We start from the raw sequence: 27,485 nt of genomic DNA on the forward strand, positions 1-27,485 counted from the left end.
ACATTTTGGATCGGAGGTTTTAGCCACTTTCCCCCAGATGTCATCATACATGTACAATAATCCATAATGAGGGTAAGCCCAAGTATCTAAAACAAGAGGAAGCTCATTTTACAAGAAATGTATATAAAGTAATATAGCGTTATCTGTTAAATAGCACATTAAATGCAGGATTAATGAGCAAGATCATAGCTATGCATTAGAAATCCCTTTATTGTTCATTTCAGGCTTGATATATCACCTTTCACTAGAACAACCAAGGAAACTTTTACTGAGGATGAGCCCAGGACTGAGATGCTCGAGGTCCTCGACTATCCTTCACCACTTAGGAGTCGTCCACCGTTCCTTTGCATAAGGTTCTCAAGAAGACTTTGCTTAGGAACTGGACGAAACCCTTATCTAATCCCACCATCCCTAAGAAAATTGAGTCTCAGTGTAGGGTCCATGGAGAACCTGAGTTGATGAGGACCCAGTTACCTCACGACTCTATGGTTGTGGACTCTGCCCTGAAGAGAGCTGGCAGTTCTAGAGATTTTGCCTCAGCGCCCCAGGGGCGGGAATCTAGAACTCTCGACTCCTTTGGGAGGAAGGCCTACCAGTCCTCTATGCGCGTGTCCAAGATCCAATCGTATCAGCTCTACACGAGCATCCATATGCGGAATAATGTGAAGCAACTGGCGGACCTGGTGGATAAGCTCCCTGTGGAACAAGCCAGGCCTTTTCAGGAGGTGGTCAGGCAGCTGAAGGCGTGTCGTAAATTCCTGTCCAGGGGTGCTTATGACATTTTTGATGTTGCATGCAGGTCCGCTGCTCAAGGTATAGTAATGCGCAGACTCTGACCTGGAGAGTAGGACTCAGCAGCGGCTTGCGGATGTCCCTTGCCGGGGGGGATAACATTTTTGGCGAGAAGGTTGAGCAGGTTGTAGAGCAGCACAACCAGCGGGTAACCGCCCTCGATAATCTCTCCCACCGGGCGCCTTCAGCATCTACCTCAACTGGTAGACGTTTTTTCCAGGGCAGGAGGAGTGCTCCCTATTCTTATAATAAGTGTAGGTACACTCCACCTGCTCGACAGCCTTCTTAGGATCAGCCCCAGCGTGTCCGTTCTCGTCAACAGCGTGCGCCTAAACGGGCCCCTGCAGCTCCCCAGCAAAAGCAAGGGACAGGCTTTTGACTGTCTCCAGGTGAGCATAGCCGCAGTAAACGTGTCCGTGCCGGACGACTTACCAGTAGGAGGGACGTTAAAATTTTTTCACCAAAGGTGGCCTCTCGTAACCTCCGATCGGTGGGTTCTCCAAATAGTCCGGTTGGGGTACACCCTCAATTTGATTCTACACCTGCAAATTGCCCACCGGGAGCTCAGTCTTTCAGCTCCCATCACAAGCAGGTACTTGCAGAGGAACTCTCCGCTCTTCTCTGCGCCAATGCAGTCGAGCCCTTTCCACCCGGGCAAGAATGGCTGGGATTCTATTCCAGGTACTTCCTTGTGCAAAAGAAGACAGGGGGGATGCGTCCTATCCTAGACCTAAGGGCCCTGAACAAATTTCTTGTCCGAGAAAAGTTCAGGATGCTTTCCCTGGGCACCCTACTTCCCATGATTCAGGAAAACGATTGGCTATGCTCTCTGGACAAAGGATGCTTACACCCACATTCCGATACTTCGAGCCCACAGGAAGTATCTTCAATTTTGTCTCGGAACCCAACACTTCCAATATTGTGTGCTGCCTTTTGGTCTGGCCTCGGCACCCCGGGTCTTTACAAAATGCCTGGTGGTGGTCGCAGCGTCGCTACGCAGACTGGGAGTGCATGTGTTCCCCTATTTCGACGATTAGCTGGTGAAGAGCACCTCGGAGGCAGGAGCTCTACAGTCCATGCAGATGACTATTCAACTTCTGGAACTACTCTGGTTTGTTTTAAATTACCCAAAGTCCCATCTCCTTCCAGTTCAAAGATTAGAATTCATAGGAGCTCTGCTGGACTCAACGACAGCTCATGCCTATCTTCCTGAGACCAGGACGGACAGTCTTCTGTCTCTTGTCTCCATGGTCAAGAGCATTGCAGCAGATCACAGCTCGGCAGATGTTGAGACTTCTCGGCCACATGGCCTCCACAGTCCATGTGACTCCCATGGCACGTCTTCATATGAGATCAGCTCAGTAGACCCTAGCTTCCCAGTGGTACCAAGCTATCGGGAATCTAGAGGATGTGATCCAATTGTCCATCGGGTTTTGCAATTCTCTTCGGTGGTGGACCATTTGATCCAATATGACCTTGGGACGCCCATTCCAAATGCCTCAGCCAGAAAACGTGCTGACGACAGATGCTTCTCTCCTGGGGTGGGGAGCCCCTTGTGTCAGGAAGCCGTCCAGATGTGGCTTTGGGCCCGTCGTCGAGGCATGTTTCTCCAAGCCACATATCTGGCAGGCGTAAACAACAGTCTGGCCGACAGATTGAGCAGGATAATGCAACCTCACGAGTGGTCGCTCAGCTCACTTGTGGTGTGCAAGATCTTCCAAGAGTGGGGCACCCCCTTGGTGGATCTTTTTGCCACTCAGCTCAATCACAAGGTCCCTCAGTTCTGTTCCAGACTTCAGGCCCATGACAGACTAGCGTCAGATGCTTTTCTCCTCAATTGGGGGGAGGGTCTTCTGTATGAGTATCCTCCCATACCTCTGGTGGGGAAGACTCTGCTGAAACTCAAGCAAGACCGTGGATCCGTAATTCTGATTGCTCCCTTCTGGCCGCATCAGGTTTGGTTCCCTCTTCTTCAGGAATTATCTTCAGAAGAACCGTGGAGATTGGAGTGTTTTCCGACCCTCATAACTCAGAATGAGGGGGCGCTTCTGCAGCCCAACCTCCGGTCTCTGGCTCTCATGGCCTGGATGTTGAGAGCGTAGAATTCGCCTCTTTGGGTATCTCTGAGGGTGTCTCTCGAGTTTTGCTTTCTTCCAGGAAAGATTCCACGAAGTGGTGTTATTCTTTCAAGTGGAGGAGGTTTGCCGTCTGGTGTGATAGCAAGGCCTTAGATCCTCGCTCTTGTCCTACACAGACCCTGCTTGAATAACTTCTACACTTGTCAGAGTCTGGTCTCAAGACCAACTCCGTAAGGGTTCCTCTTAGTGCAATCAGTGCTTACCATCAACGTGTATAAGGTAAGCCTATCTCTGCACAGCCTTTGGTTGTTTGCTTCATGAGAGGTTTGCTTTTGTCAAAGCCCCCTGTCAAACCTCCAATAGTGTCATGGGATCTCAACGTCGTCCTCACCCAGCTGATGAAACCTCCTTTTGAGCCACTGGATTCCTGCCATCTGAAGTGCTTGACCTGGAAGGTAATTTTCTTGGTGGCTGTTACTTCAGCTTGTAGAGTCAGTGAACTTCAAGCCTTGGTAGCCCATGCTCCCTATACTAAATTTCATCACAATCGAGTAGTCCTCCGCACTCACCCTAAGTTCTTGCCGAAGGTGGTGTCGGAGTTCCATCTGTACCAGTCAATTGTCTTGCCAACATTCTTTCCCTGTCCTCATACCCGCCCTGCTGAACGTCAGTTGCACACATTAAACTGCAAAAGAGCATTGGCCTTCTATCTGCAGTGGACAAGCCCATTCAGACAGTCCGCCCAAATGTTTGTCTCATTTGATCCCAATAGGAGGGGAGTCTCTGTCAGGAAACGCACCATTTCCAATTGGCTAGCAGATTGCATTTCCTTCACTTATGCCCAGACTGGGCTGACTCTAGAGGGTCATGTCACGGCTCATAGTGTTCGAGCCATGGCAGCGTCAGTGGCCCACTTGAAGTCAGCCACTATTGAAGAGATTTGCAAGGCTGCAACGTGGTCTTCAGTCCACACATTCACCTCTCATTACTGCCTTCAGCAGGATAGCCGACGCGACAGTCGGTTTGGGCAGTCGGTGCTGCAGAATCTGTTTCGGACTTAGGATCCAACTCCACCACCCTAGGCCCATTTTTATTCTGTTCCAGGCTGCACTCTCAGATGTTTCTTTGTAGGTCAATCCTTGTTATGTCCTCGCCATTGCGAGGCCCAATTGACCTTTCTTTGCTGTTTTGAGTGAGCCTGGGGGCTAGGGATACCCCATCAGTGAGAACAAGCAGCCTGCTTGTCCTCGGAGAAAGCGAATGATACATACCTGTAGCAGGTATTCTCCGAGGACAGCAGGCTGATTGTTCTCACAAACCCGCCCGCCTCCCCTTTAGAGTTGTTCCTTCTTTTCATCTTTGCTTTTTGATCTAACTGATGTCCCCGTGCGTTGGGTGGGAAGATGGCCGCGCATGCGCGGTGCACGCGCGTGACTGAAGGCTCTAGCAAACTTTGTTGCTAGGAAGATTTCCAGACCTCACGGCTGCCGTGGGCATCACCCATCAGTGAGAACAATCAGCCTACTGTCCTCGGAGAATACCTGCTACAGGTATGTATCATTCGCTTTATTCTATAACTTGTGTTCACAACTTTGCATGGTGCTTGTCAGACAGTGTAGAAGTGCCCCTCTGATCTAGGGAACTTTCCAGAGATTCCACCATTTAATGACCTGCTGCAGGGTGCAGTCTGCATACTGATGATTCACATCTTTATATTGCTTTCTTTACTGAGGGACAAGCTTAGTGCATTCTGGTACAAGAAAGTGTGGCTTTATTTCTCGCCTGAGAATACAGTAGTTTTCACTGGTATGTTTCTTTGCAGGACTCTATTAATGAGAAACTAATGAAACTTCCTAGCCATTCCTTGCTGAACCGCTGGGAAACCAAGCAAGAACTGAAACTGATCTCTAGGACTTATCTGAGTGATCTGGACTGAAAATGATGTCAACTGAACAATAAGACGATCTGGACCTAAATTACTATCTTAAATTCAGGAAAAAACACCTCTTGAAGCTGGAAACTGGAACATGGAAGCACTAAGGCAAAAGATCCCTGTGAATTTTATTTTACTGTATGTTGGTGCAGTTAAATTTTAATTATGAATGTTTTTTATGTTCACAGCTGAAACAGTACTTAATATGAATTGGAGATCTAAGCATTTTCATAAATAAATGCATAAATAACAGACCTTCCTGATCTGTTTTAGTCCCTTTCAATATTGTCAGAAAGGAAAGAAGTGGTGGAACTCAATCAAAATGAGTTAATATGTCAGATTATTAAAAAAAAATATTGAGTAAGCTAAACACACTAGAAACAGTTTGTATAATAGCTCGGGGAAAATTAAGGAGGGTAAACTAAAAATACAGCCAAGCCTAACCCTTCTAAAATGTATTGTTAATCCAGTCGAGAGATATCATCTTATATAAATTTTATTTATTTTGATTTTCTTTATTAACCTTAATTTTTTTCAAATGGGCTAACATGGCAAAGCAAAAATACTTGTACGAAAACAGTGATGTAGATCACCAACCCTACATGTGGGCTAGTTACTCACAGCAAGATGAACATTAAAAGGGGCATTTTTGATATAATGTCTAAATCCGATTTGGGGCGTTTTGCTAAAAACGTCCAAAAATCAAGTGACGAACACAGCGATTTTCGAACTAGAAAAACATCTTTTTGCTTTGAAAATGGCCATTAGATGTTTTGTAGACGTTTTCTGCTCAGTGTGTTTTACTTTGATGACCATTATCAACAAAAAAAATTTCCAAGGGAAAAACGCACAAAATCAAGTGATTGGGACGTCTGGGATGGGGGACAAGATTTTTTGTAGACTGGCCAAACAGATATCCCAGCAGAGCAGTGAGGCACCCTAGGGGGCGCTGTAAATGGTCCCAGGTACACATCTCGCCCTTACCCCCTTATATTGTAGGGGGAGCCCTCCAAATCCTACCAAAAACCTTCTGTACCCAACTGTACACTACTACAGTAGTCCTTATGGCTGCAGTTGTCACCTATATGTGAGTACAGTAGGTTTTTGGTGGGTTTTGGAGGGCTCACACTTTCCACCACAAGCGTAACAGTAGAGTGGGATATGGGCCTGGGTCCCCTTCTCTACAGTCCACTGCACCAGGCTACTCCAGGGACCTGCTGGTACTCTAATAGGATTGGCCATAACATCTGAAGCTGAGTCTGGTATGTACTGTTTCTTTCATATCTTTTGGGAGGTGGGAGGGGGCTCAGTGGCCACTGGGGGAGTAGGGGGGGGTCATGCCTTAATCCATCCAGTGGTCATCTTGTCATTTAGGGCACCTTTTTGTGATTTAGATGTGATTGAAATAAGTCTAGATCAAAACATCTAACTTTTAGCCGTGGACGTTTTTGCTTTGCTACATTATGGCAGAAGAACAACCAAGTTTTGGGAATGCCCAAATCCCACTCCTAACCTTTCCCCTTGTGATTTGGATGTACTTCAGACGAACTGCATAGAAAAATTCTTTAAAATGGGTTTTGAAAATAGCGACTTGAGCGTTTTGGACAAAAAAAGTCTATCTTCCGCTTTATGCTGCTTTTTGGATGTTTTTCTGTTTCGAGAATCAGTCCCTAGGTATCCAACAGCAAAGCAATCAGGCCTGCAGGTTCTTAATTGAGAAAAGAAGGAAAAACCACCTACTCCCTAAAATTCCAACTCAGAACTCATATGGGCATTAAGGGTTCATCACTGATATGAGCTCTAGATTGAACTATGTAGGAAGATCCAGTAGGGTGCAGTAAACAGATGATGCACACTCCTTAGTAAAGCCATGAAAGGGACCTTACAGCTGTTTCAGTGTGACTTGTATTTCCTTGTTGGATATTTTGGTGTTACTCTGGGACAAAGGCAGCACAGTAAGCCTGGAGGTGGACTGACCTTTAAGAGCTTTGCAGGTACTTGAAATGAGAACAGATGTTGCCTGCTATTCATTAGTTATATGGTGTAGCATGACAACAGGCTCTGTACACATACGCAAACCACCAGCACACAAATAAAACAACCTGTGTATGATAAAGAAAGAGCCCAGCAGCAGCCAGTGCTGGGATACAGGTGCATTTGTATGATGAGATACAGGCTGATAGCGAGGGTACATTGTAATGGGAATGAAATGCAATGTGTATGATGAGATGAAGGTGTAAACAGTTAATAACTAGGCTGATCAATAATATTAGGTATTCTTCGTTAGTTAGAGATCATTTTTATTTAATACATTTATGTAGTAATTGTTTTTATTGATCTGTAAACCATTCTGAGCTACGTGGTTTGACACAGTATACAAAATTTGTTATGTTATGTGAAATGCAATGTGTATGATGCAGGCCCAGATTTAAGCACAGGTTAAGCCGGATTTTGACGGCATCAAATGAGAAGCCTGATTCTGCTTGCTTTAGGATTCTTCTCTGGAATCCTGGAGGGAAAACCCTTCTTGACTATGTTCACCAACATCTTAAATACAGCCAGGGCAAGTGGGAAAGAATTCACTGTGTAAGGATGATGAGATTCTCTTGTGTACGATGGAGTGCAAGGTGGGAGTAATACAAGGGGCAGGTACTGCAATGTGAAAGAGAAATAGAGCGTTGCAAGTAATGATGATATGTGCAGGCTGATTTAATAGAGGGCTGGCTGAGGATGAGAGGAGGTGCTAGGTGAGGGTCATGGCAGGGATGGGCTGGTGCTGAGTGACAATGATAGGGTGTACACTATGATGGATGGGGTGAAGTGAGAAGATGTCATACACTGGAAAGGAAGTGGTGCTATGTGAGGATGAGAGGGAGGTTGAGGTTCAGTGTGAAGATGATAGGAAATGCATTGTGAGGGATGGCAAGTGCTGTGTGGGATATTCTTTTGGGGACACTTTCTCCAAATGGGTTAGTTTTGTGCATACCATGACAGTAGTGAACCTCACTCCTAAGCTGAAGTGTGTGATGGTCTCAGTCTCTCTAATTTACTGCTCATGCTCATGTAGTACTTGGATGATAGCAAAGACAGCATCCTTCTGGAGTTCGTAAGATGTAACATGTAGGTAAATTATCATGCCTGTGGCATCCAATACAATGGGAAATAGTTCTCTGTCTTCCTGACAAATTTTATTGGTCTCTGATTGCACTGGCTGGTATTTGATTTGATGCACGGAATAATCACTGGGTATCGACTCCTCTTATCAATGCTATTTTCACGTTTTCTTTACCATGATACCTTGTTTTTGTGCCTCAAGCATTTCATTGGTTAGAGTGGGAATGTCCCAGAGATCATAACCTCTTCATTTTCCATAATTCTGTCAGGGTCATTGTACCAATGCTTTTCTAGTGCAGTAATATTATAATGTTTACAAAGATTCCAGTGGATGATCTTATTGTGCTTTCGATATATAAACCTTCCATCAGCTGTGAGATGCGCAGCAGTTTCCAGCTCTTCCTTACGGAACTTACATATATCACTTTTTTTCAGTTTATATATTCTTACTGTGAACCATCTTGTCCATAATCCACTGTCCTAGGCTGCTATTTTCCTTATCCTTTGGTTTCAGTTCACCTTTCAAAATCCATTCATGTGTTTGTGTATTTGCCACCTTTTTTCCTGTTTGATGATCTAATTATTTAAAGAGGGTTTTTTTTTGTCTTCTTCAGCTTCCCTGTGTGTACTAATGGATTCTCATTCATTCCTTCTATTCATCACAATGCTTGTGCAAGTTTAATGACAGAGATGGATTCTAGACATTTATTTTCATATTTTAGTACTTTTTGCATATTTGGATCTGTGTTTAACCTGGTGCCACCAGAGAGGAGGAGGAGGAGGAGGAGATCAGCTGGTAACCTGGACAGTCAACTGAGCTTAAGCAATTTTATGTCAAAGAAAAAACAGTGGGACATAGACATGGAGGGGGCATGACAGTGACATAGCCAGACCCATTAGCTCAGCATTTTCTTTGTCCTTACCACCCCCCACATGCTAACATTGGCCCCTTCTCTGAATCTCCACCCCCCCCCCCTGTCCCTTCCTGATGTGCCCACCCATTGCTATACCCTTGATGCATGAGGTTTTCTGAACGATAGACTAAACAACAATGGCTTTCTCCATTCCTGAAGATGTCAGCTTTAAAACTAACATCAATTCTTGAGTCTATATACAAATGCCATCAACAGAAATTTTTTTCAGAAAAGGTCCATCAGTGTATGGATGGATTAAAGATAATTTGCAAATTGCCATTGATAAAGCTAAAACAGTTTCCTTCACCACTGATTCATGGTCTTAAAGACTTTTGAAAACACAACTGAATCCTTTGTAAGTCTTACCACCCACTGGATCAATAATGACTTCCAGCAACAGTTTCCTGTTTTTCATTGTGAGTATTTTCATGGAAAGCACACAGGAGTTTACCTAACTGAAACTCTGACAGAAATGCTGTCAAATTAGAATATTCCAAAAAGCGGAGTTTATGTTGTCTTAGGAGATAATAGGACCAACACAGTAAAATCCCTGAGAAATAGATAGGTACATGGCATGAATTACTTTGCTCATACATTCCAGTTATGTTTTCGCAACTCCTTATTCTCCCAAGCTTCCGTGACAACATCGCTTAAAATATCAAGAAAACTGGTTGGACATTTAAGCTTTTTGTCCAATGCAACATTTCGTCTACATGCTACTCAATGTGAACTGGGTCTACCTCGGCACCAACTTCTGACTGATCTTGTGACTAGATGGAATTCAACCTATCACACGTTGGAACATTTGTTAGAGAAAAACAGGGCTATACTGCTTTACATTGCTGAAGTGCATGATCTTAAGTAACCTTGATGAACAGTTTGATGTCTCTGTTAAAACATATTGAACAGTTAACCCATGAAGTAATTTCTCATCAACTCTTTCCATTGTTTTACCTGCAGTGAAATCTTTACTTTTTTACTTCAATAAGCCGCTTAGATCAATTATTTATTTGTATTTTGTAGCAGTGTATAAGAATTTTAATAAACATAAATAACACGTCTGATGACGGAATAAAAACACTCCCAGAGACGACAAAATCTGTTACAGAGTAATTTTCACATCTCTTTTATGCACATGGCGACTTTAAGAGATGCATTTCAACCTAAGGTTTCAATTACAAACAACAACAGATTAAGTAAAATGGACTGAGATGAAAATGAAATTTTTCTCAGCTGCAAATCAACTTGTTGAAGATTCACATGATTCATCCCAACCTTCAGGTAATCTGGAATTAATTGAACCTTGAGATGAAACTAAATGTGTGCGAATTTGTAGACATGACATGGTAACCAACAGTTGCTGCTAAGAGTAATGAAGTATATTAGTAGGAACATATGGTCTGAGAGATCTGAACAGAAATGGAGGAAGGCTCGTGTGAATGACTTGATGTGACAATATTAACATTTTGAGAGCAATACGATCATAGGCAGTCGGTGTTCCTCTGTAAGAAGATCCAAGAAAACAAATAGGCAGGCCATTCTCAAGATCCAGCACAGAAGAGAAAAAAGATGCGAATTACCAATTGCAATGTTGAGAAAAATAATTTATTCACCACATTATTTAAAATAGGCCCGACACGGCTGCGTTTCACCCTCCTAATGGGCTGCGTCAGGGTCTACCATATAACAACCCAGTGGTGCAGTAAAACCAATTCCACCTACTGGACTAAAAACAACTCCTCTCCTGAGAAGCAGCAGCAGCATTTCGTGGTGAATCTAAGAAGCTTCTGCTCAGGAGAGGTGTTGTTTTAGTCCAGTAGGTGGAATTGGTTTTACTGCACCACTGGGTGGTTATATCTGGCATAGATTCCGTTGCAATAGTCTGCATGGGTGAGGACCATGGATTGGTCTAGTGTGCGGAATACTTCATTGGGGAAATAGGTTTTTTTTATACGTTTCAGTTTCCACGTTGTGTAGAACATTTTTTTTGTAGTATTTGAGACCCGATTGTCAAAGGTTAAGTATCGGTCAATGGTGACTCTTAGAATTTTTAGTTTATCTGTTACTGGGAGGGATATTCCCATAGCAACGATGTTTGTGAAGCATGTGATGTGAGTATAAGGCAATGTTTTTTCTCTGTTCAGCTTCAACTTGAATGCTGAGGCCCAGGTGCTTATGCCGTCAACGATTCTGGTTGTGATTTCGGACAAATTTTTATTGAACAGGATGTAAATAGACACAGCGTATATGAAGAGGTTGAAGCCTTGTTTGGCTGTTGATTGGGCTAGGGGAGCTATCATTAGGTTGAACAATATGGGTGAGAGCTGCGATCCCTGAGGGACCCCACAGTCTGCTTTCCATGGGGAGGAGATTGTGGAATTCATTAAACTTGGTAAGATGTGGAAATCGGGAATCCCACAAACCATTCAAGTGCTTTTCCTCCAATGCTAATTTTTCGAGTATTCTCCGTAGGATATGGTGGTTGACCATGTCAAATACATTTGACATGTGGAACTGTAGGAGGATGATGCTTTTTCCTTTGGAGATTTCTTTTTTAAAGTTGGCTAGTAGTATGATCAATACAGTTTCTGTGTTGCACTGAGGCCTGAAGCCTGATTGGGATTCGTGTAGTATGGAAAATTTGGTAATGTAGTGGACTAGTTGGTTGGCCACTATACCCTCCATTATTTTAGTTGTTAGAGGTATTGATCCCACTGGCCTATAGTCCGTGATGCAGTGGCGTTCCTTGGTTGGCTGCTGCCCAGGGTGGATCACCATTGTGACACCCTCCCCCCCCCCCCCCCCGGCACATTGCTTTTACCTTCTGAGGGTCCTGGGAGCAGTCTTGCGGCTGTGGGCTCTGCCAGTTCCTTGTCCTGGAACAGGAAGTAACACAGGAGCAGGGAACTGGTAGATCCAACAGCCGCACAGCTGCTCCCTGCATCTCCCTGCAGCTTGCACCCGAGGCAGACCGCCTCCAGCGCCCCACCTTCAGTATGCCACTGTTGTGATGTCCTTTAAGCTTTTCTTGTTATCTTTTGGGATTGTTGTGAGCAGTGTGTTGCCCTTTTCCATTGGGAAACAACCTTCTCTAAACATGAAGCTAAAGTGGGATTTGAGTTGTTCTATGAAAAAGCCATAGAATGCTATTGAATGGATGAGGGAATAATACAGTATTTCTAGGATGGGCGGGACAAATTGCTTGTTCTTTTGGCTGCTGTCGGTGACAGGGTGCTGGGCTCGATGGAACCTTGGTCTGTCCCAGCATGGCGATGCTTATGTACTTACTAGTAAAAAAAGGCCCGTTTCTGGAGCCAATGAAACGGGCGCTAGCAAGGCTTTCCTCTGGCCCCCCCCCCACCCAACGCACCTTCGTTGTTAGTGACGCCATTGCGCCGCCGTGGCCGCCGTCAATGTGTGACTCTAGCCCCTCCACCCAACGCACCTTCGTCATCAGTGGGTGGCCCATTGCGCCGCCCTGGCCACCGTCGATGTGAGTGAATTGCTCCGCCCTCAACGTCATAACGTTTGACGCGAGGGCGGGGCCCCGAGACTGTTTTTCGTGGCTTCAGAGCTTCGAACTTACGAACCTTGGCTTCAGTGACGTCAGACAATAGAACGTTGAGGGTGAGTTTTATATATATAGATATGAATCTGTGAGGGGCTGTGTTCATGACATGGTTTGGGCACATGTTCAGCATGTAGTAGGCGGAGGAGAATTTTCTTATAGCTTGGGTTACTGTCTCCTTAGTAGGTAGAGCGGTCTGACCATGTTCTGTCTGCTGGAGATTCCTCTGATGAATAATCAAGTTTGTCAATCAGGGTTTCGAGGTTGGTGTCATCCTGTGGGAGACTTTTTCTTAAATTGAGATTTTTTTCTTCAAAATACCTGGCCAGCTCCTCTCCTGATGAAGAATCATCGTTCTCTGTTATCAGTGGTTTGATGTTTAGTAGGTTGTTTACAAGCTTGTATAACTTTTTCATGTCTCCTAGTCAGGGCCTACTTGTTCTTTGTAGAAAATCATTTTAGCTTGTCTTATTTTAATCTTGTACCTATTTTGTGCTTCCACCAGGTGGATTTAGTTGTTCATTTTTGTGTTTTATCCATTTGCACTCTTGCTCTTTCACTTATTCCTTGTACCAAGTTTTGTATCTTTGTCCTTGTGCCAAAACGGACCGAAAGAATGGCAGATCTGTGTGAAACTACACTAATGCACCCAGTACTAGAATAGCGCAGATCTGAAAAGGGGACGTAACGATAGGCGGGACATGGATGGATCAGGGGCATTCTCTTAAAATGAGTGCAGTGTTATAGTTAGGACGATCCACATCTAATTTGCATGCCGGGATTTATACGTAGTTTCAGTTGGTATTTTTTTTTTGTTACATTTGTATCCTGCGCTTTCCCACTCATGGCAGGCTCAATGCGGCTTACATGGGGCAATGGAGGGTTAAGTGACTTGCCCAGAGTCACAAGGAGCTGCCTGTGCCTGAAGTGGGAATCGAACTCAGCTCCCCAGTTCCCCAGGACCAGAGTCCACCACCCTAACCACTAGGCCACTCCTCCACTCATATAAATCTTTATGTCCAAAGTTGGGCACAGATTCTGGCACTACCTGCCCATCCTTAGGTGCTCTTTAGACAATACTGTTTAGCGCCAGATTTTAGCCCCAAGTATACAAATGTGCATGGATAAGTATTGCCACACTGGGACAGACCAAAGGTCCATCAAGTCCAGCATCCTGTTTCCAACAGTGGCTAATCCAGGTCACAAGTACCTGGCAAGATTCCAAAAAAGTACTAAACATTTTATGCTGCTTATCCCGGAAATATGCAGTGGATTCCCCTGCCCATTTTAATAATGGTCTATGCGAATTTCTAGAATTAGGGGGTAAACTCCAGTCTGCATAAGATTGTGTGCAGAACCCACACTAAGCTCCTTTAGACCATCTGTCTTTTTATGTATTAAACCCAGATACTGCTGAACATGCCAAGCTCAGCACCTGGTGGGTTGGGGATTGTATAGCAGCAAATGCACAAGGCAAAAAGGGAGGAGTAGCGATACTAATTAGAAAAGGCATAGCCTCTATAATTAATCCACTTCTGATTGATACTGAAGGCCGCTATGTTATATTGGAAGTGGTAGTTGGGCGACAGAAGCTGCTAATCTGTAATGTTTATGCTCCAAATAGATATGATCGGAAGTTTTACCAAACTTTGATTAATTTTCTGCTCAGGCAACCACATGCAGCTATAGTGATGGGGGGCGATTTTAATGCAGCTTGGGACCCCTCTCTGGACAGATCAGCTCCGGAGACGGCCTCTTCATGTTATAATAATAGAGGCCTCTTGCAATTGAGCCAGATGTTGGGCCTGGTTGATGTGTGGCGGGTGCTGCACCCAGGTGAGAAAGACTACACACACCTGTCACGGGCCCACTCAACTCAGTCGAGAATTGACTATATTCTGACATCGCGCCAGATGTTTGGGGAAGTGACAACAGCGGAGATAGGACCGTATATGGTGTCGGACCATGCCTGGGTTAAGATAGAATGGATACCAAGCGGTACGACCCAACAGGAACATAAATGGCAATTTCCCCTGGAGTTTAGCTCAGATCCAGTGCTTAAAGGCCGATTACAAGCTAGCTGGGCGGAGTACAGCACTCATAATCAAGAGCATATAGAGGATCCAGTTTTGTTTTGGGAAGCGGCTAAGGCGGTTCTTAGAGGCGAAGTTATAAGTCACACACACTTTGTGAGGAAGGCACGAGACAGAAAGATCTTGCGTTTAAGTAACCAACTTTGTAAGGCACGGAAGAGATATGGGGAGACACATGCGATAGGTGATAAACAACAAGTGTTAGAGCTTCAAACCGCCTTAAATGAACTTTTGCAAGAGAGGGCACATAAGTCACAGCTTTACTATCGATATATGCTTTATAAACATGGTAATAAAACAGGCAAATTGATGTCAAAAATAATTACCCCCCGGGGAGGGACTAAGAACATTCTGGCACTGAGGCAAAGGGGGGGAGGGCTCCACACATCAGACAAAGCAATCTGTGAGACTTTTCGGACCTTTTATCAAGGGCTGTACGCTTCCCCAGAGGAAGACGGCCTATTAAATCAGATGTACTTAGAAAATTTAGTTTTACCAAAGCTTACAATACAAGAGTTGGACAGTCTTAACCAATTAATCACTGAGGACGAAGTTAGTATGGTTATAGCCCGCAGCCCGCGATTGAAAGCCCCGGGACCTGATGGTTTAAGAGGAGAATTTTATAAATTGATGGAAGGAGGAGTTATACCCGCAATTACTAGATTCTTGAACCAGCTGATAGAGAGACAGAGGTTACCCCCTGATTTGAATAGGGCTCAAATAATAGTCTTGTTGAAGCCGGGGAGGGACCCTCTGGAGCCGACATCGTACCGGCCTATTTCCCTATTAAATTATGATACCAAGCTGTTGGCAAAAATCTTAGCTAATAGATTGGCGAGGTTGCTCCCTCGGTTGATTCACGAAAGTCAGGTGGGCTTTGTGGGAGGTAGAGCAGTGAGTAAAAACTTGAGAGCAATATTGACATCACTAGAGCACAGCTCGCAGGCGAAGGTAGCATCGTTGTTGATCAGCTTCGATGCGGAAAAGGCCTTTGATAAGGTTCACTGGAAGTTCCTTTTTGATACGCTGGAACATTATGGATTTTCAGGGAGATTTGTTGAGGCAATTCACGCTTTATATGCCAATCCATGTGCCACCTTGAGAGTGAACGGGATAGAATCGGAAAGCTTCTGTATCAGAAGAGGCACAAGGCAGGGGTGCCCCTTGTCCCCTCTCCTCTTTGTTTTAGTTTTAGATCCCCTTATCAGAGATATCATGGCAAACCCTTTGATCCGGGGTGTCGGTTTAGGGACCCACATGTTTAAGATCGCAGCATTTGCGGATGACATTTTGGTACATCTCACAAACCCAAGGGAATCCTTAGACACGTTATTGGAAACCTTTCGTGAATATGGAGACTACTCAGGTTTTCGAATCAATCTAGATAAGTCAGAAGCTCTGGCTTCGCCAGAGGTGAACCAGAGGGACTGGGATCCTGAATTTCCATTGAGATGGGCTAGAGAGTCTTTTAAATATCTAGGAATCCGACTCACAATGAATACTTCAGACTTATATCAGTTGAATGTTAAAATCTTACTGGAACATACTAAAGCTAAATTGGACTCTTGGATGAGTCTTCCACTGTCACTAATGGGACGGATACATTTAGTCCAAATGGTGCTGTTTCCGCGCTGGTTGTACGTCCTTCAAACCTTACCCATACGCCTAACACGGACTGATTTGAAACGGATGATGCGTCTTTTTAGTCAATTTTGCTGGGCAGGTAAAAAGCCCAAAGTTAGCCAAAATATGTTAATAGGGAGCTGGAGACAGGGTGGAATGGGTGTCCCGGATGTGTTCCTATATAATCAGGCGTGTTTGTTGCGTCACCTAGGAGATCTGGTGAACACCACGCAGTATTATACACCTATGGACTTGGAGGAAGCCTTTTTTGCTCCATATGATATATTAGCATTGCTCCATTTACCTCGCAGTCGGCTCCCTTCTAAATTTAAAAAAAGTATAATACTACAGCCCCTTCGGGAGGCGTGGCAGTGGTGGATGCGGCAAATGGGGGGCCAACCACACGTTACAGATCAAATCCCAATCGTAGGTAACCCTGTTTTTGAAGCAGGGATAGACAACCCGACATTTGGCAGATGGCAAGGGCTGGGCATCACAAGATTGGAACACCTGTTATTGGAAAATGGGGAAATGATAACATTTGACGCGCTTCAAGACAAAGTGGGTTCGGCTTGGGGCAATAGATTTGCTTATGCACAGGTCCGACACTATATGAAATCTTTGAGCCAGGTACCCCTGAGGGGGCGGATGGGGGAACTGCTAAGGGTCTTCTTTGAGGAGTTGCAGATGGAGAAGCAATCTGTATCAGCATTGTATGGGGCACTGGCTAGGCGTAGGTCCCAGAGGCAATATGTTGATCTTAAGCGTAAATGGGAACAAGATCTTGGGACCTCACTGGCAACATGGGATGTGTCAGCTACCTTGAAAGGCATCCGGGCATTGGTAACAGATGAGAGGCTGAGGGAGTGTGGTTATAGAGTGGTCCTTTGGGGGTATATGTCTAAAGCACAACTGGCTCATATGTTGGGGCCGGACAACTCGGGGTGCTCTAAATGCGGAGGGGGTCCCAGCTCATTATATCATGCATTATGGCAATGCCCCAAGGTGCGTATGTTCTGGCAGAGGGTAAGAGGGTTTTTGATTTGATTGGGGAATAGAATTCAAGGAACGGAGAGGCAGTTTCTGTTGGACCAACCAAGAGCGTTTGCTCCATTAGGTGCCCCAGCTATAATGTTATGTAGGAAGCTGAGCTTGGTAGCTCGGAAATGCATTATGCAGTACTGGGTCTCATCGGAAGGGCCAGCTTATTGGCATTGGCGCAATCAGGTGCATCTCCTGGCCTCTTGGGAGGCTAGGGACTCAAAACAATCGCCTAAGCGCAGAGTACGCTTTCTACAGATCTGGACACCATACCTGCAAATTCTCAGTCCAAGGGGACGTAGTCTGCTTGTTAATGTCTGATAAATAGTGGAATAATGGAGAGTATGGGTAGCCTGGAGTGGTAAATTTAGTTCAGAGGGGAATCCTGCTTGCAAGGGGGGGAGGTATTGGGTGGGGGGTTGAAGGGGTTGAGTGAGATGTATATGGCTAAAGCTTGGCAGTGCTCTAGAGCTTGGATGTTTAGTTTTCTGATATTTTGTGATAAGCACTATTGCACCTAACGAGGTACTTAAAGTGTAGGATATTAGGAATAGAAGTCATTTAACATCTAATATTAGCACTTGACAAGTAATTGTTCAGAGGGGAGGGGGGAGAAAAATGGGGAAGAAAAGTGTTTGGCGATGTTGAATAAGCTGTAAGAATGCTGTTTTGTATATCAAGCAATGTTATATGAATGTTCTAAGTTAATCTGTATTGTGATAATCGTCAATAAAACAGTTTAAACATAAACCCAGATACTGCTTTCCTGCCAGATGATGCTTCTGGACTGCTGCTCTTGCTGCTGTTTCTCTTTTTCTCTCAGTGGCCGATGCTCAAAACTGGGCGCTAAAGCCCACAATGCGAAAAAACAAAACAGCTAAGCAATGCTCAGAGGAAATGATTATGTGCAGGTAATTTGTGGAATGTGCCTGGCACATGCACACAAAGCTTTTGCGGCAAATGTGGCTCTTGTGCACATGTCCACACAAAACTGTAAGTACAAGCACACATGGGCGCTGTTCTCCGCTTCCAAATTCAGCCTTTGTTTGTGCTTAGGATTTCTGAAAGGCGCATATTTAAAGGCGCTGATGTGTGCTTTCACTTTGCATTTGCTCGGAATTGCTATCAGTTGCCTAAAGTTGCTTAGACGTCCTTCCGCTTGCAAAATGAATTAAAAACTTGCAGTTTAATGTGAGAAATTGACAAGAAATGTTCTACTGAAAACTTTCTATGCTGCCCCTGACCTGGGCATTGCAGTGCCTTGGGAAGGAATACTTAGCTCATTTTTTCACGGAGAGAGTGGTGGATGCTTGGAATGCCCTCCCACGGGAGGTGGTGGAGATGAAAACGGTAACGGAATTCAAACATGCGTGGGATAAACATAAAGGAATCCTATTCGGAAGGAATGGATCCTCAGAAGCTTAGCCAAGATTGGGTGGCAGAGCCAGTGGGGGGCGGCGGGGCTGGTGGTTGGGAGGTGGGCCTTGTTCTGGGCAGACTTCTATTGTCTGTGCCCTGAAAATGGCAGAAACAAATCAAGGTCAGGTATACACATAAAGTAGCACATATGAGTTTAAAGTGGAGGACTGGCCTAATGGTTAGGGTGGTGGACTTTGGTCCTGGGGAACTGAGGAACTGAGTTCGATTCCCACTTCAGGCACAGGCAGCTCCCATGTAAGCCACATTGAGCCTGCCATGAGTGGGGAAGCACAGGATACAAATGTAACAAAACAAAAATTGTTGGGCTGACTAGATGGACCATGCAGGTCTTTTTCTGCCGTCATCTACTATGTTACTATGAGGCATATTTTCAAAGCACTTTGGGAGGCTAAGTTCCATAGGTTTCTATGGAACTTTGGAAGGCTAAGTGCTTTGAAAATATGCCTCTATGTATATTAGCATGCATTTACATACAGCTTCTGACCACCTTCTTTAGTACCATTCGGTGACCTATACTGTGTGCACAACCCCAGCACTAACATGGCAGTAGTTTTGAGCATCAGCCCCTTAGCTGAAGATCTGTTTTCCTGCTCTTGGATTTATCTGTTGCTCTTTGCTACTGTACAAGTCAGTACCTTTAATCCAGCTCATTTCTCTTCTACCCCCTCCCAGCTCAGGCAGGGCAATCTTTCCTGTTCCACACCTACTGTGAGAAAGATGTATGTTCTGGCCCTTTAACTTGCCGGCTCAGCAGGGAGTTGTCTCAGCTGCTGCAGTACAGGAAGGGCTGGCAGAAGAGACCTGCTGCGGTCCTGGTGGTGGAGACCCAGCTGCAGAAGAGACCTGCTGCAATCCTGAAAGTGGAGACCCACACACACAGCTGCAGAAGAGACCTGCTTTGGTCCTGAGAGTGGAGACTCACACAGCTGCAGAGGAGACTGGCTGCAGTTCTGGCAGGGGTAAAAGAGAAAGGCATTCATTGTTTTCTCTTTCCTTCTAGGAAGTGAATGCAGGCAGCCCGTGCCATCTGGAGGTAAGGGTCTGTCATCCATCAGTGGGGAGAGGAGGGGGGGGGGGGGGGGCTCGACAGATTTGAGGGAACAGGGTTATTTGAAAGAAGGAAGGTTGAAACTGGAGGATTTTGGGGGGGCAAAATAATGAGCTCATCTCCAGGGAAGCAGCTTCCAGCTCTGTTTTTGTGTTTCTGTCAGTCACTCTTTAGGCTTTTAACTCTTTTTCCACAGTTTTCAACACTTTTTCTTTCAAAGCTGTGAAGTTTTCTTTACCTCCCTGTGAACAGATGTTAGCCAGATATAAAGAATTGTTACTAAAAGGTTAATAACTAGTTTTCAGCTGGAAATAACTGTAAGCAAGTTATCTAAAAGTAGATCAACTAACTAATGCTCTTTATTTATTTGGATTTAGCTCAGTCCTTTTCACTTGTAACTCAGGGCAAGATATATGTGGGTCCACTAGTTATATCCCTGTTCCCTTAGGACTAATAATCTAAGCATGTACCTGATCCACCAAGAGGGGGAGCTGAAGTGACTTGCCCAAGACCACAGGGAGCTTCATTGGGAGTTGAATTCTGGCTTCCCTTTTTCTCAGCCCACTCACTACTCTATCTGGCAGCTGGATCATAAGCAACTTCCAGTCCTTTTCTTTATGTTTGAAAGTAAACTATTTTCACTAGTGATGGGGAATTTTTCTTTTCTTCTATCTTGCTCTGCCAGGCTTCTTTTTAAAATTTTGTTTATTTATTTTGGCATTTAATCAAAACATACAAGCTAATATACTTGCAAGCAAAGCAGAATAATAGCAATATATCAAAAGGAAAAATAATATTTAAGGCACCAAAACAAGCGCTACTTAGTCCACTAACAGTGAAGAACCAAGAAAGAGAAACACCCTTAAATCAAAGGAGAAGAATAAAAAGATGGGAAGAAGACTCCTAACTTAACTTCCATCATGCCAATAGCAGTCATAAACATCCAAAGGAAAAATATACACAGACAATTAACCAATTAACCACTTTCTGACTGTTTAGCCTCTACTATGAACAGCAGACGGTCTGGATCAAATCAAACATATCTAGTAGATGATAAAACAACCCTAAGGACTGAACCCGTTGCCTATAAACCAAAAAATTCTTCCTTCTCTGTTGAGTTGACCTATAAGGGCAGGGCAAACCCAGACCTTTTGTCCCATATAATTCTCAGCCTTATTCTTGAAACATAATCTCAGAATATGATCCCAGTCTTCAGAAAATACAGGTGTAGCAATAAGGGTGACACGACTGACTGCATCAGACTCAGAACTCTTGAAATACCATGTTAAGTTCAAACTATGTTGAGTTAAACTAGTACCAACTTCTGAAGCATCCCCTTCTAGTCAATGGCAAAGTTTTAGCAAAGGGAGTAAACACTTCTTTAGGAATATACAAAATTTCTTCCATATATTTTTAAAGAATGTGTCCAGGTGACAATATGGGATGCTTTGGAAAGTTCAGAAAATGCAAATTTGAATAACAAAAGGAATTTTCCAAAATCTCCAAACGTCTATCTGTAAGCGTTTTCTCTTTTACAATAGCTGCTTGAACTTTTGTAGATCAGTAGCCTGACCCTCTAATTTATCCAGCCTCACTTGAGCGCTCTTCAAATCTTTTGTTGTAGTCTTAGAAATATCCTGATTAGATAAAGCCACTGCAGTCAAGTTAGTAATAGAATTATGCATTGCTACTAACGCATCCCATAGCGGTTCCAAGGTTAACAGTCTGTGGTTTCTCTAACGGAGAAACTACCACTGCAGGCCACTGAGCTTCCAGTACCTCGAAGTGTTGAGATGTCTCAGAAGCCTTCCTTTCACCTGCACCTGTAAGTTCTTCTGATGGCGTTTCCACAGTTGACTTAAAGCCCCTGTCAGCAATTGACTCACCATCCTGACGCCATCCCAATGGGAGGGGGAGCATGTCATGGCTCAGGGCCATGGTTGATGTCAAGCGCTCCAAGAGTCTCTGCTTCTAGAGGCTCAGCAGGACTAGTCCATGGCAGACAGGAGCTCCGGGTATGGTGGATTGCTGGTAGGGGGAAGCTTCCTGGGCATCAGAGGAGAAATCCCTTTTCCCTTTTCCCCCATGCCCGAGGAAAGCTTCAGAGCACACTTCACCGCATCCTCCCATCAAGTTGCCATCTTCTGCCAGGCTTCTACTTTATCTTCCCTAATATAGCCCCCTGCCTCAGCTAATGATAATAATAGTGCTTCTTATTTGAATAACACTAATGGGCTGGATTGTCCTTCGGTCTGTCCCAGTCCAGAATGGCAACACTTAAGTTCTTACGTAAGTATTCAGGTCTACTATACACCCGTGTCAAAGGAGCTGACAATTTAAGTGGGTACTTGAGCCAAAGGCAGAATGTGACTTGTCCAAGGTCATAAAGAGTGGGATGAGACAGAAGTGGGAATTGAACCCTGGCTTCCCTGCTTCTCAGCTCATTGGTCTAATCACTGGGCTGCTTCCTTTCCTCCAGTTTGCCCAGTACAGCCTCCCTCTCATCTCCCAAAGATAAACAGGTGGTCCTGGGGTTCAGATGCAGCTCCTAGTGATGGGGTGCTAGATACAACTACACCTAACATACCAAGCCCAGAGGCCTAAAGACAGACCGTGTGATTAATGCACAGCACAGCTCTCTAGAAAAAGTAGTAAAGACAATAAACACAAATTAAAGAATGGGATAAACAGAGAAAGTCTAGCCATGAAGAATTGAAGGAAAGCTTGAAATCAGCTGGGGTCTACAGCAATGGAATAGTCACCTTCGGCTCAGGCCCCCTCTACTTTCATGGCTGGCGGGGATGCCAAGCCCTGCCAGCCGAAGACATCTGCCTGAGTCCCACCTGTGCTGAACAAGTTAGACCTGAACTGAGCATGCGCGGGAGAGCCAGCATTAGCAGCTGAAGTGCACCTGCTGAATTAAGTGCTGCTTGTTCAGCACAAGTGCAACTCAGGCAGGAAACACTTCGGCTGGCAGAGCTTGGCATCCCTGCCAGCAAAGGTAATATTTCATTGTGGCAATGGCTGGGGGGGGGGGGGGGGGAGGGGAAGAGGGAGACAATATCGGGCCCTCTCAGTCCATCTTTGGGAGCACCGAAAAATGAACTTCTGCCTACACCCCTGGGCACACAACAGATAGCAGCATAAGCAGACTGGTTGAGCCCTGGTCTTATATTTTATGGAGGCAGTAAGCAAACTTTTCAAATACATGATGTGTGTTTACATACATTTAAAATATCTTTTTATAGTTTTCCCCCTCCCTTTAGTACCAACACACACTTACTTTACTGCACAGGCTAGGAGACTGCATTTATTTTTATTTATTAGGATTTATTTACCACTTTTTTGAAGAAACTCAAGACAGTGTACAGCAAGAATAAGTTAAACATAGGCAATAGAAAATTACAGCAGTAAAAATATTCAAATAGCAATAAAAGGTACATAAGTAATGCCACACTGGGAAAAGACCAAGGGTCCATCGAGCCCAGCATCCTGTCCACGACGGTGGCCAATCCAGGCCAAGGGCACCTGGCGAGCTTCCCAAACGTACAAACATTCTATACATGTTATTCCCAGAATTGTGGATTTTCCCAAGTCCATTTAGTAGCGGTTTATGGACTTGTTCTTTAGGAAACCGTCTAACCCCCTTTTAAACTCTGCCAAGCTAACCGCTTTCACCACGTTCTCTGGCAACGAATTCCAGAGTTTAATTATGCGTTGGGTGAAGAAACATTTTCTCTGATTTGTTTTAAATTTACTACACTGTAGTTTCATCGCATGCCCCCTAATCCTAGTATTTTTGGAAAGTGTGAACAGACACTTCACATCCACCTGTTCCACTCTACTCATTATTTTATATACCTCTATCATGTCTCCCCTCAGCCGTCTCTTCTCCAAGCTGTATAGCCCTAGCCTCCTTAGTCTTTCTTCATAGGGAAGTTGTCCCATCCCCGCTATCATTTTTGTCGCCCTTCGCTGCACCTTTTCCAATTCCACTATATCTTTCTTGAGATGCGGCGACCAGAATTTAACACAATACTCAAGATGTGGTTGCACCATGGAGCGATATAACGGCATTATAACATCCTCACACCTGTTTTCCATACCTTTCCTAATAATACCCAACATTCTATTCGCTTTCCGAGCTGCAGCAGCACACTGAGCAGAAGGTTTCAGTGTATTATCGACGACGACGACACCCAGATCCCTTTCTTGGTCCGTAACTCCTAACGTGGAACCTTGCATGACATAGCTATAATTCGGGTTCTTTTTTCCCCACATGCATCACCTTGCACTTGCTCACATTAAACGTCATCTGCCATCTAGCCGCCCAGTCTCCCAGTCTCGTAAGGTCCTTCTGTAATTTTTCACAATCCTGTTGCAAGTTAACGACTTTGAATAACTTTGTGTCATCAGCAAATTTAATTACCTCGCTAGTTACTCCCATCTCTAAATCATTTATAAATATATTAAAAAGTAGCGGTCCTAGCACAGACCCCTGAGGAACCCCACTAACTACCCTTCTCCATTGTGAATACTGCCCATTTAACCCCACTCTCTGTTTCCTATCCTTCAACCAGTTTTTAATCCACAATAGGGCATTTCCTCCTATCCCATGACCCTCCAATTTCCTCTGTAGCCTTTCATGAGGTACCTTGTCAAACGCCTTTTGAAAATCCAGATACACAATATCAACTGGTTCCCCTTTGTCCACGTTTGTTTACTCCTTCAAAGAATTTAAGTAAATTGGTCAGGCAAGATTTCCCCACACAAAAGCTGTGCTGACTTGGTCTCAGTAATCCATGTCCTTGGATGTGCTCTGTAATTTTGTTTTTGATAATAGCCTCTACCATTTTCCCCGGCACCGACGTCAGACTCACCGGTCTATAATTTCCCGGATCTCCCCTGGAGCCTTTTTAAAAAATGGGCGTTACATTGGCCACCCTCCAATCTTCCGGTACCACGCTCGATTTTAAGGATAAGTTGTATATCACTAGCAGTAGCTCCGCAAGCTCGTTTTTCAGTTCTATCAGTACTCTAGGATGAATATCATCCGGTCCAGGAGATTTGCTACTCTTCAGTTTGCTGAACTGCCCCATTACGTCCTCCAGGTTTACCGTGAAGTCAGTAAGTTTCTCCGACTCATCCGCTTGAAATACCATTTCCGACACCAGTATCCCACCCAAATCTTCCTCGGTGAAGACCGAAGCAAAGAATTCATTCAATCTCTCCGCTACGTCTTTGTCTTCCTTGATCGCCCCTTTTACCCCTCGGTCATCCAGCGGCCCAACCGATTCTTTTGCCGGCTTCCTGCTTTTAATATACCGGAAAAATTTTTTACTATGCTTTTTTGCCTCTAATGCTATCTTTTTTTCGTAATCCCTCTTGGCCTTCTTTATCTGCGCCTTGCATTTGCTTTGACACTCCTTATGCTGCTTCTTGTTATTTTCAGACGGTTCCTTCTTCCATTTTCTGAAGGTATGGTATAGTATACTAATTACATTGTCAACACAATATGTAATAGAACATTTTAATAGGCAGCATAGGGTGTAAGCAAAGATGAAACATATAGATGGATAAGATAGAGTAACAGGAGTTAGAAAATAAGGGGTCTAATTTTAAAAAAAGGTGCACACAAAGTCAGAAAGGTACTTGAATATTATTTCAGCTTGGGTAGGAGTGGATAAAGCATATCCTGTTACAGTATGTGCAGTTAGTGTTACTTCTTTGTGTATAACTAGCAAATTAGTTAGTTCTTCCATTAAAGGCCTGGGTGAAGAGTCAAGCTTTCACCTTGTTAAGCAAAGCCTTTCAGAGCGTGCATTCCAGAGTGTGATGGATACTCCGGAGAAGGCTTGTAGGTGGGTGTCTCATTGCATGATGTTCTTTGGAGATGGTGTGGTTTGGCATACTCCTTGGGAGGACATTAGTGACCTTGGAGGTGGGTAAAGGGAGATCCTGTTCTTCAAGTACTTTGGACCATTAAGGGTCTTGAAAATCAGGCATCGAGTTTTAAATTTAGCCCTCTATTGTACCAGTTACCAGTGAAGTTTTTGCAAAAATGGTGTGATGTGATTTCATCGCTTACAACCTTTTATTAGTCTTGCTGCAGTATTCTGAATCAATTGGAGATGGAGCAAACCCTTTGTGGTTAGACCAGTATAGAGTGCATTATAGTAATCCAGTCTTGATGTTATGGAATGCATAAAGACTTACCTTCTCAACGTAAGTAGAGAGGTGGCATAGTTGTTGCAAATGATAGAAGTAACTTTTGAAGGTTACTTGGATTTGGGGGATGAGTGCAAGGGTTTACTCTAGCTGTATTCCAAGGCTCCTGACTTGTGATTTGAAAGGGAGTTCATATTTCCCAAAAGATATTTTGATGTCAAGTATGTGTCTACTTGGGTTCAGGCAAAAGTTGGCCCTGGCCCCCTCCCGACGATCTCTTTGAACTCCCCCCTCCCGCCACCAATTCTCCCCCGCTGCCGTCGCCGCCCGCCCCGCCGCTTCAAGTACCTTGTTGTTTGCTGGCCCCGCCAAAGAGAATCTAGTTCTTCAGCGCCGGAGTAGCGCCTTCATTCAATGAAGTTCCTGGCGTGATCAGCTGTTTCTGACACCGTACGTGATCTAGGTGTCATTGTAGACAATACACGGACATCTTCTGCTCAGTGTGCGATGGCAGCCAAAAAAGCAACAGGATGCTAGGAATTATTAGGGAAGGGATGGTAAATAAGACCAAGAATACTATTATCGCTCCATGGTGCGACCTCACCTTGAGTACATAAGAACATAAGAGTAGCCACACTTGGTCAGACCAATGGTCCATCTAGCCCAGTATCCTGTTTTCCAAACTGGCCAAGCCAGGTCACAAGTACCTGGTAGAAACCCAAATCGTGGCAACACTTCATACTACAAATCCCAGGGCAAGCGGTTGCTTCCCCTGTCTGTCTCTATAGCAGACTATGGACTGTTCCTCCAGGGATCTGTACAAACCTTTTTTAAACCCAGATATGCTAACTGTTGTTACCACATCCTCCGACAAAGAGTTCCAGAGCTTTATTCGTTGAGTGAAAAACTATTTTTTCCTATTTGTTTTAAAAGTATTTCCATTTAACTTCCTCGAGTGTCCCCTAGTACTGCGTTCAGTTCTGGTCGCCGTATCTCAAAAAAGATATAGCGGAATTAGAAAAGGTTCAAAGAAGAACAGCCAAAATAGTAAAGGGGATGGAACTCCTCTCATATGAGGAAAGGCTAAAGAGGTTAGGGCTCTTCAGCTTGGAAAAGAGATGACTGAGGGGGGATATGATTGCGCTGTATAAAATCTTGTGTGGTGTAGAACGAGTAGAAGTGAATCGTTTTTCACTCTTTCAAAAAGTACGAAGACCAGGGGACACTCAATGAAATTACATGGAAATACTTTTAAAACATATAGGAGGAAATATTTTTTCATTCAAAGAATAGCTAAGCTCTGGAACTCGTTGCCGGAGGATGTGGTAACAGCGGTTAGTGTATCTGAGTTTAAAAAAGGTTTGGACACGTTCCCAGAGCAACAGTCTATAGCCTGTTATTGAGAGAGACATGGGAAAGCCACTGCTCGTCCTGGGAATGGTAGTACAGAACGTTGCTACTATTTGGGTTTCTGGCTGTTGGAAGCAGGATACTGGGCTGGATGGACCATTGGTCTGACCCAGTATGGCTGCTATTATTTTCTTTTGAAATACATACCTTCCTTTCTATACAGTTCACTTATTCCTTACACAGCTGCCTGCACACTGTGTTCATCTCAGTAAAATCTCCTTACTATTCCTTCCCACCTTTGCCTCAGGCTAGATCATGTTTGT

General features: G+C 44.4%; 2 protein-coding genes and 1 long non-coding RNA gene across 8 annotated transcripts in view; 2 read left to right on the forward strand and 1 right to left on the reverse strand.

Annotated features, from left to right (window-relative positions):
* CCDC150 (coiled-coil domain containing 150) overlaps window positions 1–5,045 on the forward strand; it is a 54,205-nt gene extending 49,160 nt beyond the window's left edge. For all 3 annotated transcript variants that reach the window (XM_030216772.1, XM_030216771.1, XM_030216773.1), the window contains one exon: window positions 4,693–5,045. In XM_030216772.1, coding sequence (XP_030072632.1) covers window positions 4,693–4,806 — 114 coding nt within the window. In that variant the 3' untranslated portion in view covers window positions 4,807–5,045. The remainder of the gene's footprint in view (window positions 1–4,692) is intronic.
* LOC115479055 lies at window positions 287–17,036 on the reverse strand. Its single transcript, XR_003943606.1, has 3 exons — window positions 17,026–17,036; window positions 14,074–14,082; window positions 287–366 (listed from the first exon to the last, which is right to left on the reverse strand). It is a non-coding gene; the product is annotated as an uncharacterized LOC115479055 (long non-coding RNA).
* Window positions 17,037–19,374: 2,338 nt separating this feature from the next.
* Window positions 19,375–27,485, forward strand: part of VWA5B2 (von Willebrand factor A domain containing 5B2) — a 111,235-nt gene continuing 103,124 nt past the window's right edge. For all 4 annotated transcript variants that reach the window (XM_030216390.1, XM_030216392.1, XM_030216391.1 and 1 more), the window contains exon 1: window positions 19,375–19,629. The gene's annotated coding sequence lies outside the window, so the exon portion shown is untranslated. The remainder of the gene's footprint in view (window positions 19,630–27,485) is intronic.

This window comes from Microcaecilia unicolor, chromosome 10 (genome assembly GCF_901765095.1).
Source record: "Microcaecilia unicolor chromosome 10, aMicUni1.1, whole genome shotgun sequence".
NCBI classification, from domain to species: Eukaryota; Metazoa; Chordata; class Amphibia; order Gymnophiona; family Siphonopidae; genus Microcaecilia; species Microcaecilia unicolor.